This window comes from Patagioenas fasciata, chromosome 15 (genome assembly GCF_037038585.1).
Source record: "Patagioenas fasciata isolate bPatFas1 chromosome 15, bPatFas1.hap1, whole genome shotgun sequence".
Lineage (NCBI taxonomy): Eukaryota > Metazoa > Chordata > Aves > Columbiformes > Columbidae > Patagioenas > Patagioenas fasciata.
Genome location: NC_092534.1, coordinates 17,576,060 through 17,591,993, shown reverse-complemented (window position 1 = coordinate 17,591,993; position 15,934 = coordinate 17,576,060). Strand labels below are relative to the sequence as shown.

At 45.1% G+C, this 15,934-nt stretch overlaps 1 protein-coding gene across 1 annotated transcript in view; it reads left to right on the top strand.

The window, feature by feature from the left end:
• Positions 1-15,934, top strand: part of CYTH3 (cytohesin 3) — a 49,364-nt gene that overhangs the window by 17,529 nt on the left and 15,901 nt on the right. The window contains exons 2-6 of the mRNA XM_065850361.2: positions 6,030-6,112; positions 6,675-6,739; positions 7,167-7,233; positions 11,201-11,319; positions 15,002-15,082. Coding sequence (XP_065706433.1) covers positions 6,030-6,112; positions 6,675-6,739; positions 7,167-7,233; positions 11,201-11,319; positions 15,002-15,082 — 415 coding nt within the window. The remainder of the gene's footprint in view (positions 1-6,029; positions 6,113-6,674; positions 6,740-7,166; positions 7,234-11,200; positions 11,320-15,001; positions 15,083-15,934) is intronic.

Sequence of the window (15,934 nt, the reverse complement as noted above, 5' to 3'; positions counted from 1 at the left end):
TTTACTGATGGTGCTTGGCCCTGCGAAGTGTTAACGTTTGTCCCCAGTTACCTCGGTGTTACTGGTTTCCCTGTTGGAGGAGGGCTGCAGTGTCGGGGTGACGGCGTGAGTGACAGGGTACGGTGATGAGAATGGTGATTGACCGGATTCTTTGAGCAGTGATTGGCAGCCGACGCTGATGAAGGCCTGTGTTATCTTGGACAGTGTTTCCGGTGTCTGTGCTAATCAGTTCATCACCCTCCCCAAAACACACACCGCTGCAGTGTGGCCACTGTCTCTCATTTCCACTTCAGCATACATTTTTTCTACACTTCTTAAATATGCATGGCCATACATATTTTAACACTTTGTTATTAACGCAAGTATTAATATATTTGGGTAAGAGACTTAGAATGTTAAGTTAAACTCAGCTTTCTTTTCATATTCAGTAATTTGTATTTACATACTTTAGAAATACAAGTTGGCCTAGAAGCATCTTCTGATCTTGAAGCAAGAGCAGAGAGACTTCAAAAGAAAAATGCTCCTAAAAGGAAATCCACACTCATCTATTTTTAATATCAGGTTGAACTACTTTCAGGATTTAGAGAGCACAGCCTGTGAGGGGGTGCGGGGCTGAGCTGCTTTGGGCTGGGCGACGTCGAGGGGGCTGCTGTCCCTCACCTCCCTGCCGGCCGGGCTTCCTGCTGCTCCTGCCCCGTGGTCCCTCAGTGGAACCGTTTGCTCTGCTAAACTGGCAAAAAACAGACCCAGAAAAGCGGGGTCCAGGCAGGACGGTCTGTCTGGGAGCGGCAGAGCGAGGCAGGAACGCGGGGGAGCTGGCCTGCGAACGCCTGCGCAGACCTGGTCCCCGTGTGGTTTTTCCTTCTTTCTCCTCAAGTGATGCTCTTTTACTTTGTTCTTGCAAAACACCTGGTTTCCTAATGGAAATATATAAAAATGATGAAATAAGATACATTATTGAATCGAAGATGTAAAGGAGGTAAATCTAATGTAATTGTGGCCTTCGGTACTGCCTGTTCATAAAAATAACAGAGCATGAATGGTAAAAAGACATACCCATTAACTTGGATGCACACTGCTTTCAGGTGGCAAATACCTGTGTCAGTGGCATAATTAGGAACTAATAAGCAAGGTCGGTGTCTCTCCGATTCTTCCTGTGGCCATGTCTGTAAAGCACGATCGATCTGAACGCTGTGGTGAGGTCCCTGTTCGTGTTCAGTGCCGCAAGAGGGGCAGCGAATGGCTCGCAGCAAGGGCTGGCAGCCCGTGCGAGAGCTGTGGGAGCCTTTGTGCTCTTCCACTTCACAACTGCTGTTGCTCCTGTAATCTGCACACACGGTTTGCACAGACACATACGCTGCAGTCGTCGCTGCGGGCTCCTGTGCCATCCCGTTCAGGAAGTGCGTTTGCTGTGGTTTACACCTTACAGACAGAGGCAGGTTTGCGGGTAGGGTGGCGAGGCGGCACTTCTGCGCACGGCAGCCCGCACCAAATGGATTTTGGGAGGCCGGTAAAATGCATGGATCGGATTTTTCCTTTTTCTCTCCAAATCAGTGTTATCTGGACCCTGATTTTGCACAGTTTGGAGTGGCCTACTTTCTGCTTGGCTGCGTATGGTAACGCTAATTACATTATACATGGCTATTCCTTGCCAGGGCAAAAACGTAATCTTGCCTTATTTAATGTCATTCTTATGGATTAGAATAAATACTGTTTGTGCTTTAAAATAAGTGGTTTCACACTTGGCCATGCAGTTACCCTTCTGTTTCTTTTCTGTATAGAATGAAAATATATTTCATACTTCCAATTTCTTATGTTTCTGTTCTTTCAAAAACCAAGGTGAATGTGAGTCGCTGGGATAATTAAACGTACCTTGTCATGGAAGTAAAAAAAGACAAATTAGTGGGTCATGTCAGAGGGAAAATGTTTCCTCTCAATTCCTGAAAACATTTTTATGCGGTAATAGGATTAATATTGTTAGACTTGTTTCCCCTCACATTATCAGAAGCGCAAAAGGACAGTATCTTAACTGTGACTTGCCAGTGAAGTGCCACCTTACCCTGGCGTGAAAACCGTTTTCAGGACACCCTGTACCGTGCCATCTCCAGCAGCGAGAACGGCGGATGTTGGAGGTGCCCGTGGGTTTGGCTGCTAACGCGCTTTCTGGCCACAGTGTCCCCATGGCTGGAGACTCAAAACAACCTGGCAAGCCATGGACTTGGTCCTGAATTCCTCATGCCCCTGGCTGCTGATCCTCGTCTGTGAAGGGGCATCGCGTGCGGGATTGTTTTCCCTCTGAATGGAAGTGCAGTGCTCTGACGCTAGAGCACGTTCAGCAGTGACTACATCGCAAAGGTTAATGCAGTAAGGTAGGGAAGGAAGCAACCAAACCCAGCTAGTTTTACTGATGGAATTTTGTGCAGATATAGTTTAGTTTTGCATTGTGAAATGAATCTATTCAGGAGGGAGTCCTCCTACGAAACCTTGTGTGGAATTCTTAGTAACCACAAGTGGTCACAGCTTTGTTTATACACTCGTCTGAAAGCTGGGAAATGTTCCTATAATTCAGTTTTGAAACAGAGAACGTGTAGGGGGAAAGGAAGAGAGAATAGCCTGAGAGTATCCGTTGAGGCAAATGTCCGGAGACGATCAGATTTGTTCTCAGAGATGGATGTGTATTATTTTCAAGGCCAGAAGAAACGTGTCTACCCATTCTGGCGTGGGTGAGGAGGGGTTTGTTTAGGTTTCAGCCTTGCATTGTGTAAACTTCTTTACACTTGCAAGATGTTTCAATTGCAGCAAAATTAAATTCCTCCTAATTGTTTTTTACTTGGAATGGAAGCACTTAAGACCACCAATTTGGGGCTGACACGGAAGAAGGAGAATATTTATGAAATAAAAAAGTTAGTTGAGCAGTGAGGGTCAGGGAATTGCGTTGCGTCGGAAGTGGGGTTACATGCAGAATTAGTGTTTTCTCTGTCTTAGATATTACATGGATGCTTTTTTCTGGCTGTGGGTCACTTTACTGCATCCTCTCGAGGGACCGACTGTGGGTGGGTTGGAGTGGTACAGCGAGACTGGTTTGCGCTTGGCTGGTGACTGCTGATCGAAGGTTAAACAAATACAGAGACGGCAAACAACCCCGCCAGAAACAGACAAACCCACAGCAAAACACCACCAAAACAACACAGGAGTTTGGGTTCATAAAATACCATTGGAGAGCTGTAAAGGATTTAATTTGTGCTACTGAAAAGGGCGGTGGTATCAAGGGTATGGGCTTGGGAAGGACTAGATTTGTGTCTCCTGTTATGGGGTTTGCTCCTGGTTTTCAGTAACCGGTGGGACTGTCCTTGCCAGCTGAGCTGCTGCAGTTCTCTCAGCCTGGACTTGACTTTCGTTTTTGTGGTGCCTGCTCTCTCAAGAACTTTTTCTTACATCTTCATGAATGTCAGTGGAAGTAAAATACTGTGGCCTTACCGCTAGTTTCTGAAGCTGAGCAGTACTGCACCCCCTGCTCAGTTGTATCTTGGTTCTTTTGTTCTTAGCAGAAGATACTGGAAACTTTTGGCTCTGATATCAGTACCATTATTTAAAGATGTTGCATTAATGTGCAATTTTCTCTAAGTGCTGTCTTCTAAGTGCTCTGCAATTGCAGAATCTTCTTTTCCAGCAGCCTTCTCTTGTCTTGCAGCTGGCAGACAGATACTTGATGTTGTTTCCTAATGCAAAAGGCAGCCTCATTCCTTTTAGTTGATTTCTGTGTTGTCTGACAGCATCACTAATGACACCGCGAGGGCCGCGGCTCCGCTCGCTGTGACCAGAGGGGAGGAGGAAACCGCAGGCGGCCCTCGGCTGCTGTGGGAAGGGGCCTGAGGTGCTCCATGTCTTCCCTTTGGTGGGAGCACAGAGAACGGTCACGCTTCGCGTGGATTCCCAGTAGTAATCCCACTTGTTCTAGATGCTCCAAACCCGTCCCCAGGAGTTCTCAGTGCATGGTAACGTAAGGGAAAAGAAGCCACAGTACGACTCCCTGACACTGGAAGGAGGTGGTGGCAGCAGCTAAACCAGAGATTCTGTGACTCAAAGGAAAAACCAAGCACCACCTAGGAGTTCTAAGTATTTAATACTTTAATATATAAGACTATAATGGAGAAATCCTATAATACTAAAGATCATTTGCTGGCTGGGTTCTGGTTAGTGTTTTCAGTTGCCAATAAAAGTGAGAGTTACGGAAACGCCTGCTGTGGCAAAATGTTAAAAGAAATGAACTCTTGCTAACATGGGTGCTACAAGATTTTAACTGACTTCATCTACCGAATTGGTACCTCAGAAACGCCTTGGGGATGCCTGAGCAGACTGCCCAGCCAAGAGCGACTGCACCGATCACCATGGTAGTCAGCGCTGGGTAACACTCCTCATTCTTGAAATTGTCAGTGCTCAGATAGCTAATTGGAGTGTTTGTGGTATGTATATGTATGTAGTGTGCGTGTAGTCATAAAATCTCGTGTATTTTGATGGTTTAAGATCTTAGTATGCATGAAAGACAAAGATGTGATGTAGGCACGTGTATTTGTAAGGTTTGATGTGAGAAGAATCTTACCGGTGTTTGCATGCACGGAGTGGGTGCGTTTCTGATGAGATGAAGGGAAAAAACAGGTAAACATATTGAAGTCTGGTGTTTGTTTAACAGAAGACTGTAATTTCCTAAACTGGAAGTAATTTAATCATGGTTGTATCTGGAGTAGTTAAATGAGATCATTTACCATAATTATTTCATGTCTAGCAAGATCTGCTACCATTTGGATTTTTGTTATGTTTTGAATCATGAAAAGAAAGGAGCTTAACCACTGGATGTCAAAAATAATCAGTGTATTTCATTATCAAGATTTGAACAGGGGCTGTTTCAGATGTGTCTTTAACAGTCTCCTGTCGAGCCGAACCTTTGCTTGTGATCCATTTGTTACACGTGTGTGTGACATAAAGAAACAGCTTTGGCCATCCCAGATGACTGCATTTATTGTGTGTTGTTGTTGGGACAGAACCATTTAAATAGCTTTATTATTATTTTTGTTGTTCCCTTTGAGCTGGAAGGAAAAGCTGTTCTGTAATTAAGGAGCTATTTCCAAGGAAGTGGGTGGCATTAAAACTGCTGTTACAGGGTGGTTGCAAAGGAGGGGAGCGCTTGTGGCTGCTGTCCCGTGCTGTACGAGTGAGCGGCGGTGGTCTGTGTCCAAGGGAGATCTGACGGCTCGGGAAGAGCGGAGCTTTTGTCCCGGTGCGGTTCCGGTTTCCAGCGGAGGCGGGGGGGCTGGGGCTGCCGGCGTGGCCGCGCCGCTCGTGCCGGAAGCGCCTTCGCACCTTCAGGAGCGGCAACGCGTTCGTGTTAGCATAGCCGAGGAGGGCCTGACATTGACCTGAACACTTCAGCTCTCTTAGACGATGTTACACAAAAGCACAAGTTTGTGATACAGTGTGGTAAATGATTCTGGCTGGTATTGATTGTATATCCTACCGATGGAAGGTGTTTGACGTTAAGGATGTCGGTAGTGTCTACTTCGCCGCGTCTCTGCTCTAAGATGAGGACGCTGTCTGAAATCGGCATTGGGATACACAGCTTCAGCTGCTCTTTGGCTTTTTCCCTGAAAGACAGCCAAGTCCTTTGAACCATAATTAATTTACATGAAGAATTTTGGTCCGTTGCTGAAATAATGGGAATGATATTGGACTTGAATTTGACAATTAAGCTGTAGAGCCAAATCTTGCCCCATATTGTATGATAACAAGTTTCCTTTGATTGTCTAGCTTTCTTTGGAAGGGGAGATTCTGTCCATAGCCATTCATTTGATGACTTCTGATTTTGTAAAATATAATTACTGTTTGGTTTGTTGTTTGTTTTTTTTTCCTTAAAATGATCCCAGCTAAAAAGAAATGCCCTGTTGCTTCATCTAAACTTAATCGGGTTTATTTGGTTTTCTATCATGAGGTATGTTCACAGATGTTAAAAGACTGCACGCTTTGCTCTGTTCCAGTGCCTGATGACCTCTCCATGGAAGAAAGAGAAGAGCTTTTAAATATTCGTCGCAGGAAAAAAGAACTGATTGATGATATTGAGGTAATTGATCTATCTGATCTATCTGAACCTTAGAAGACTGCTTCAGTAGATTGGCTTACAGTAAGCTGCATTCCTAGGTATGAATTCCAGGTAATGGTTTTAAAAGCATATAAATGGTGTGAGCTAAATGTTACTAATAATGAATAGGATTGATGCATCATTTGTGTGCTTTTAAAAATGGTGACTTCTATATTTACGTGGTGCAGTATACGCATACGCGCACGTTTGTGAGTGATCAAGAGCTCGGTGAACAGCAGATCTGCGCGCAGGGCAGGAGCGAGAGCGGCACCTCGCTCAGGAAAGCTGACCCTGGCCGTGGCAGCGCGGTCCTGGCGCTCTGACGTGCGCACACGCGAGTTCAGACCCACGCGTTTCACGTGCGTTCAGTTGTGGTAAAACCTGTAGGCCAAGTGTCTAAGGAAGCCATAAGATTAATCAGTTTTCTTCAGGCGACTAGCAAATATTAGAAAATGAAACGTAATTGATTGTATTGATATATGACAGATGATTTCCAAAAGTGTTTCAGTGTAGGTTAACGTATTGTCCTTTCTTCTTTCGGCAGAGATTAAAATTTGAAATTGCTGAGGTTATGACAGAAATTGATAATCTGACCAGTGTAGAGGAGAGGTGAGTAATGCTGACATGGACATGATTTAGTAAGACCTTGGAACAGGCCTACCAGGAGTAGCAAATTGAAATAGCTTTATCATGCTAAACAAACACTGGGTCACCTTTAGTCAGTCTGTTACAAAGTGTGTGAAGGCTGACTCTGTCCTGTTCTGGTGGGTAATTTTTTTGGATAGAGAATCTGTTGGATGGAATGCGGTATTTCGGACTCTCCAGTTGGTAATGATACAGTTCTCTGAAGCTGCAATCGCTTGAAAGAACTGAAAATAGTAACGTAATTTCCCCGCTTATAAAAAGTGAGGTATTGGTTTGTAATAGAAAATATGAAGTAGCCAAAAATACAAATGAAAAGAAGCCTATCCAGAAGTTGTTTGTTTCGTAAAAGAGCAGCTGATAACTGCTTGTTGTTTCTTTTCTCCACGTGTAGCAAAACTACACAAAGAAATAAGCAAATAGCCATGGGAAGGAAGAAATTCAACATGGACCCCAAGAAGGTAGAGAATCTTTTTGTTCCGCTTTTCAGGAATCGCGTTCCTGCGTGCAATGTGATCTGTGGCAAACGCACTCGCGTTTTCTTAAGAAAACCTTCCTGATAATACAAGTTCACAGGTGTTATTTGTATCTCCTGTAACATGCTGAGCAGAAGGTGCAGTTAGAAGCAGTCATCCAGTCATTTGCCAGTCGTGTGTGCTTTCTTCACTTAAGCAAACCTTTTTTGATAATGGAGGTTATTTATCAACAATCAAATATGCCAGGTATTGACTGAGCTGGCTTGCAGAAACACCATTTGTACCTGGTAGAGGTGCTCTTTGTTGATATCTCAAATATCATTCTAAAAATATTTTGATATTTGGCTGTTAGTGAGGCTGTACTTTTTTTTGATGCCCTCCTATTTTTGTTTCTTCCAAAATACATCCAATGTTTTTTAATTTGTTTTCAAATATACTCTTATATTTGCATATCTAAATTCTGTTTGTGGAAAGGGCATGTGCGAACATGTGCGTGTTTGTATATGGGTGTTTGCGTACTGTGGGGCTTGTACGAACGCCTGTTGGCAGCAACTCGACTGCCGGTTTCAAGAAGCCCGCCCTGCGTTTCGCCCGGAGGTAGAGCTGTTCGCGTCTGCAGCGCCGCTGCTTTTCTTCAATATTTGTTAATTTTCTGGAAAGTTCGGTGAGCTGCACGTGCTCTTGCAGGCTTGCCCTGATAGATTTAAGAGAGCTGCTTTGACATATTTGACCTTTAGCCTTTGCTTTTCATTTTACAGCTTCCTTGCTTTGTTTTTCTGCCTTCTGCTGTTTGTAATTAAGGTTCCATTTTCAATTTGTGAAGTCTTTTTTTAAGATTTTTTGGAAATTGTTTAGCATTTGTTTTTCTGTGTTAGTTCTTGCCATGTTTTCTTTCCAATTGTGTTGAATTCAGTGGTATTTTGGTGGTTTTTCTGTGATGGCCAAGTTCGGTGATGGCTGCCGTTCTTCAGGCTATTTCCAGTTTACCAGACACACTCGAACTTTGAGATGCAGAGCCCTTTTTAAGCTGCTGACCATGTCTTGTCTCTTTCATTTTGGTGACTGTCCAACTTCAGATCTGTTGAGGGCAGAATACCCCAAATATCCCCATAGTTTGCTATTGTCCTCCAGCTCTTTTGCATCCTGGAAGTTTGTGGCAAAGTCACAGGATGGTGTCAGGTGCTGTAATTCCGATGTTAACTATTTTTTGTTGCTGTTCTTGTTGGGTGAAATTATTTCTATAAATAGATGCTGTGGCCACATTGCTACTGTAACATAATTTAAATGTGGGAAACAGGTTTCCAGTGGTGATTTCTTAATAATGTCTATGAATCCGTGGTGACCTGCAGTAGCCGGCTGCTCCAAAGCTCCAGCATCGTGTTTGCAGCTGCTACTTCACATTAGAGGCAGCTCAAACACGCGTTCTTCTGATGTTCAGAGAATTGACTTGGGGCCGTTGCAAAAAGGGTGGGTTTTGTTTGCAAGTGGAGGGATGGTGGTCTCTGGAGTCAGGAATGCGGAAGAACTGGGGCAATAACGCATGCGCTGAATCCCCCAAGTTTTCTTCTTTAAAACCAGATAACAGAGTTTTACTGTTTTCATATTAGCAGAAACACCGTGAGGTCATTTTCTTTTACCACTTCTATTGGAAAACCTTGACGTTTTCTGGTGTGTGACCTGCACGTAGAGCAGTTCTCCCAGCCCCCCCACGAAAAGCAACCGTGTGTAACGCGGTCGGGAGGCGTGGGCGCCCGCGCCGTGCTGCTCGGGTCAGGCGCCCACGCCGTGCTGTTGGGGTCGGGCGCCCGCGCCGTGCTGTTGGGGTCGGGCGCCCGCGCCGTGCTGTTGGGGTCGGGCGCCTGCGCTGTGCTGTTGGGGTCGGGCTCCCGCGCCGTGCTGCTCGGGTCAGGCGCCCACGCCGTGCTGTTGGGGTCGGGTGCCCGCGCCGTGCTGCTCGGGTCAGGCGCCCACGCCGTGCTGTTGGGGTCAGGAGGCGTGGGCGCCCGCGCCGTGCCGCTCGGGTTTGCTGGGTTGCTGTGGGAAGGGCTCTGGCGGTGGAGTCTGCAGAAACACTTGAGGAATCCCCGCAGAGGAAATAAAGCTGTGCTGGAAACTCGCTGCGCTGGGAGTCACCGCTGCCGGCCTTGGGCCCAGAAAAGGAATTCTCTGTGCCGTAACTGCAAAATTTGTAATTAAGTTACTGTAAAAGCTATGAAATTTGAAGCAGATTTCATTGCACTGACTTACAAAAACGTGTGCAGTCTTTGCAGAGAATATTGGCTGTTTCTGTAGCCATGAGGCGGGCGTGGGGATGTCAGGCGAGTGCAGCTGTCTGCCGTCTCCTGTCGGTCCCCAGAGAGAAAATGTGCATCAGGACCAAGATAGCGTAGGAGCTGACGGGGTTTGGCTGACCTATTTTTACCATTTATTCCAGACGCTGGAGTTGTTGTTCCAGACAAATTCCTTTTCCTGTCTATTTGGCTTCTGATTCTTTAACATCTTAAGAATTAAAAAAAATCCAGAAGAAAGAGACTGAAATTGATCTTTGTAGCATGTTAAAGTATCTGCTGCTCTGCCCAGGAGTTTGTCTTACATACCCCGGTCGTGTCTCTTATCTTCTTCAGTAACTTGTACAGCTTTTAAAGAAACTCTTCTGCTCGGTCTGCTTACAGGAAGCAGAATTACACGACCCAGGTGCTGAGCAAGGGAATGTGCAACTGCTCTTTCTGATGTTGATTGGAAGGAAGGTTCTCGGTTGACGGAGAAAGCTCTTTGAATAACTTTGTGTGGGAAAAACATTGCTTCATAGTCAAATTAGTTTTTTGTACGAATAGTTATCAAATAAGCTTTGAAGGGAACATTTGAGGAAAGCTGCCATTACAGCTTCAAGGTAGAGCATAGATTATTTGGAACGAAACCCCGCCTGTTCCGAAATGACTTACAAAACGTCCGAGTGGGAATCCCAGCCTGTCACTGGAAGGAAGCTTTCAGGAGGTGGTGAGATGGTTCGCTCGGGTGCCGCCAGCGCTTCTGTGGCACCGCGCAACGGCCGCGTCCCGGGTGTTCGGCGGGGAGCAGAGCGCGGGCTGCCCGAGAGCTGCGCGGTGCCGGGGGAGCATCCCTTCCATCCTTTATGTAACCCCTATAGAACTCCTCGTCTCTTTTCTTTACCACTTTGCAGAACTTCTCTGGGCATCCCCAGAGTGCTATAGGGCCGGTAATTTTTGGAGGCGTAGGAGTCCAGAGCCTTGGTCACGTTCCCCCCGAGGGACAGGGTCAGAGTCTCCTGGCTTTGCTGGCCGCTCCTGGTAGGAGCTTGGCTGGTTCTGTTGTGAACAGTCTGGTTCGCGTCCTTCGTGGATAGTTCAGCTCCAGAAGTCACCCACCGATAATCCCAGTGTCAGCATAAACTCTTTTAAACCAGTTCCAGTATCTTCAGCCGCGACTCCTACTGCAAGTAGTGGCTTGATGTATTGGGTTGCAGTTTGTAGGTTATAACAGGTGCTTTATTTTGTGTCATGATGGTAATTAAGTTATTTCTGCGTACCTCTTCATTATGTGATTTTTACAGATGATGTCTCTGCAGACATTTATGCAATACTGTGAACAGGCCCGCTCACACGTGAACTCCAAAGAGCAACATGGAATCGTTGTTCAATTAAGATTTGATATTTCCATTGTTGAGGGAGTCAAGCTGCCACCTGGTACTTCTAGCCTTAAAAATATGTTCTCATTTTAGTCTTCAAACCAGTACTAAATATTGCTTATCTAACTGAAAAACATTTGTTTACCATTTCATTAAAAAAAAAAAATCAGTAGGCTAATGTAATTCCTAATGTACTATGTATATGTCTGTGTCAGTGTATTAATAGCAAATGTTATGAGTGGTATTTACATAAACGCTTGTGGAAGAAAATGTAACATTCCTTTTCCTCTGGAATTGCTCTTCTAGGGAATACAGTTTCTGATAGAAAACGACCTCCTGCAGAACACTGCAGAAGACATTGCACAGTTCCTTTATAAAGGAGAAGGATTAAATAAAACGGTAATTGGAGATTACCTCGGTGAAAGGTAAAATAAAAATATTTAAACTTTATTTTGGTGCTTACGCAGCAAACGGGGGGTTCTGGTAGTTACCTTCCTTCCTTCCTTCGCAGGCCGCGTGAGCTGCTCTGCTGCTCGGAGGTCTAGAAAAGCTACAGCAGAAAGTAAAAGTATTGTGATAGTGTTTTTTTTATGTTAGGTTGTTATTGTTTTTAAAAGGGTACGTTGTGGAATGATACTTAATTTGTTATAACTTACTATTTTGAGAGAATATCCATAAATGCGGCTATAGTGCAGAATTTGATACCATGAGCTTGTGGAATGTCGGAGAGTTGTATTGCAACAGTTCCGGTAGCTCTTGATACTATGCCCAGACGAGGAGTGATTTACAGTCACTAATAACTGGACAGTTACGAAATTACTTATTGAAATGGGTAGTTCCTGGGACAGTAGTTGTAAGCTGGTTTACTGTTGTCTTCTTCCCACTGGTAAGCAGGTGCCTCAGAGGGCGGCCGCACCATCTTTATCAATCCTAGTACAATAAACATGCGACATGCATATTTATGCATAGTGTTGCGAAACACAATCAAAATGTGAATTCCTTGCATTGCCGTGCAGCCCAGGAATTGGTTTGGAAAAGGGCAGCAGCAGGAGCCGAGTGAGGAGCGGCTCGGAGCCGTGCGCCTGCCTGCTCGCACACGCCGTGGTTCGTGCGGCTCTGGAGGGTGAGAAGCTGACTCACGCGGGATGTGCTCACGTAGGATGTGCTTCTGTAGCGACGTGTTCTGGCAGATCCCTTTGGAGGCACCCGTAATCTATTTACAGCATCAACAGCTTAGTTTCTGCTCAACAATTTCCTCCTGGCTTTAATAGGTTTAATGAAAGTTTTCACTGTAATAGATATATTTTGAAAACAGATCTTTGCTATGAAGTTTCTGTATATGTAGATGTTTCAACAGTTTTTATACAACAGCATTATGTTGTTTCTCTTGAATATTTGGCCAATCGGTATTATAAAATCACTTGCATGTTAATGTCCATAGTTGTCAAGCTGTAACAAAGCGTATATAAAGCAGCCTGTTTGGTTTTGAGGCCTCCCCTCTGCCTTGCCGTTGTCCCCTGGAATACTTGCAGTTTCTGTAGCTCTGTATTCCCAGGACCCTTGTGTTAATGCAGGAAGGCCTTACCCGTATGCCCAGCCCCACTGGAGTCATTGGTAGTGCTCATGTGACTGGTTATAGGTTCACATTGCAAATTTAAACAACTATTGCTCTTTCCTTTGCATCCCTGCAGGGATGCTGCTGGGCAGCACTGTGGTCTAATCTGAAAATACACGGAACCTTTCTCAATATTGAGTATGTCTACAGATTCATACGCAATTCAGTTATATCCTGAATTTTTCAAGACTTAAATATAGATGAATGCAGTGGCCATACTCAATAGCAAATTTGGTCAAGAAATTTTGTATAAATCAGTATAACAAATACCCTGGGATAAAGTAAGATATGCCAGTTGAGATGGTCTTAAGGTGATAGTTTTGCTTTTGTGGCTACCTCAGAAACAGGCTGTTGAGTGATCCGAGCTACGCGAAGGGCAGTGCACGTAACAGATGAGTTTTGTTGAGTCAGGTACTCTCTTTGATCAAGGCACTTGGAGTCTGAGGACGTTCCTTTTCATTTGGCTGCTCCCTCTCAGGGGCCCGTCGTGAATTACTTCTGCATTCTTGCTAAATAGAGCTGGAGACAAGACCGGGAGAGTCAACAGAACGAGATATTTGTAAAACGTTCTGCCATAAAGAGATGTATAATTAAATTATTCACTTTTATAGTGTTACGGCACTCAGCAAACTGAAAAAAGTGAATGGGAAAATGGAATGAGATAATACTTTAAAATGTACAATAAATAAGGAATGAATTACATCTTAAAAATATTTAAGATTGCTTTATATGTGGGTAAGTCTTCACTTATTTTTTACATGGCTTCCTGGTTGGTTTCTTTGGAGCTGTACCCAGCGTCAATATTAACAGAGTTTACATTAAAACCTAGAAAACCAAAAATTAGACTAGAAGGCTAATGTACTTTCTGAATTACTGAAGCTTTACGTACATATAAGCAAAGTCATTAGACTATTGTGCCAGCACTTGATTTCACTGCACTGAAAAGTAGTCAGGCAGTTGAATTGTGCATGGCTAAATTGGGTGAAAATTGCTTTGTTTTGCTTGACAGAGCTGATGTTTTTCTGTAAACGGTATGGGGACATCCTGATGAATGAGCAGGCTGTTCTATGGGTTAGCTCTGAGTCTTGCAGGTCAGCCTGGCTGTGCCGTTAGTAATGCAGCAGGTGTTTCTTGGTGGGTTCACACCTTTCTGTGTTCGGTGGAGGCCGATACACAACATTCTGTCTGGGTGATATAATCCCCAGGGTGTGCTTTAATATAAACCTTTATGCTTCTGGCAGATGGGCTCAGTGATGGTGCAGACCGAATCTGTCCGCATCCAGATAGTTTTGTGTTCGCTGGTTGCAGGGGGTCGACCCGGCAGGTGCCACCAAGCCACTCCGTCACTCCCGTCCCCAGCTGGACGGGGAGAGCAGGCTGTAACGGAAGGTGAAGGACAGGGAGAGACCGCTCACCCGACATGGGGAAAATTGGATTTATTACCAACCCAGTCAGAGTAGGATAATGAGAAATAAACTAAATCTTAAAACACCTTCCCCCACCCTTCCCTGCTTCCCAGGCTCAGCTTCACTCCCGATTTCTCGCTGACCTCGCTGTCTGCAGAGCTGTTTCTCACATCTTCTCCCTTCTGTTTCCAGTTGCATGTTGTCCTGCAGGTTTTCCCCCGTTAAAACAGGTGATCACAGACACTTGCGCCGTTGCTGGTGGGCTTGACCAGCAGCGGGTCCAGCCTGGCTCCGCTGGCCTTGGCTCTCACCCCCATAGCCCGCCCACTACCAGAACTTGCCACGCAAACCCAGTATGTTAGTGTTTAAATGTTACTTTTGAACACCTTCGTACCAAACAAAGCATCATTTGGCTCATGATTTGTGTATCGGTATAAAAGACATGTGAGAGGAAGCCAGTTCAAAACATGTTTTGGTTTTTAGTAAACTGTCATTGCAACCATTTTTGAGGATGATATTTAGTACGTACTAAGTCACTCTTTTTAAAAGCTGTTTTTCTTAGGTACAATCAGTTGAATAATTTCTGTTCCTTATCTTTGTACATAAATTAACATACTGCTTAAATATTTTCTGTGCTTGGAGGAAAAATGGGATAGTTTGTTTTTCACATGTTGTGTGGTTAAAGAAATTAATCTTACATTAACCAATGTTTTAAAAGTTCATGGCGATTCCTGCAGAGGACTTCTCACCAGATCAGTCTGTTGGGTATGGTGCCGTGTTAGGGCGGGTGCAGAAGTGACAAATGTGAAACAAAGAAGGCTGGGCCCTTTTGGTGTCCCTGGAGCGAGCAGGGCCAAGGGCGGCTCAGCTGTGCTGGCTCCTGCTAACGTGCCAGCAAAACCAGGCAAAGTACTAGGATGAAACGTTCAAATACTTCTCAAATCAATGGGTAACCTATTTTGATGACTTGATTCTATCAGTATGGTCGTTTATTTCCTTGCTTACTCTTGGAAGCAAATAGAGATAAATAATAAGTCTTTACAGTTCAGAATTGTGATTGTCTGTTTACATTTTTGTCTTTCCTAGAGATGAATTTAATATTAAAGTTCTTCAGGCTTTTGTTGAACTCCATGAGTTCGCTGATCTCAATCTCGTACAAGCCTTAAGGTGAGTCAGTTCTTTCTTTTTTCGGCCCGAGCTTCCCGAGTTGACTCGCACGCCCGCGTGGGCCCGTGTCGGTGTGTTCGCCACTGGGCTGACGTCCAGCTCGGCGCGGCCGGGCGCGTCGCTGTGCGCCTCAGCCGGCAGCTCTGCTCTAACCCTTCGGTTGCTTGTGTGTGCTGCCTTTGGAGGTGGGAACTTCTCATTACTTCAGGTGAATACAAACAGCTAAAATGTAGCCGTAACTCTTTGGTGTGCCTGCCATGTGTGGACATGAGAAGGTCTGAGATTGGTAAAAACCAAACGAAACTCCTAACCCAAACAAATAAATCATTTTCTTTGCTGCCGTGTTTTTTCTCCTTTCCCTCCACCTCAATTCGTTCCTCTGGGCGGGAAGGGGGAATCCCACTGACCGTAGTAGTTGATTATGTTCAGTTGCCAATAGGTAGACTTGGAACCAAGACATTTCCTCCGTCTTCCCTCAGAGTTTCCCAGCTGTCCTGTGGGACAGCGCATTATCTTGGGACACTCTCCCTTGCCAAGTGAACGGTTTGCTTGGTTTCTCCGGGCTGCCGGCATACAGTGACCTTGCGAAGTCCCCTCTCGTCTTGGTGGAAATCCGTGACAGATTCAGCAAATCAAGTTGATGTAGATAGTTGTGCCAGTTTTTTGTCACCAGTGACTCCCTCGTGACACCAGATAAGCGGAGGCGTCCGTGTGATCTCTGGTGCAGCGCCTTGTGATGCGGAGGCAGAGCGGCTCTGCTGTGGTTGAGTGATGTGGTGGTGATAACTTGAGCTGCCTGAGGCTTTGGCTAAGGAAGCCTTTTTTCTGGCTGCTGGAGCTTGTCTGGGAGGC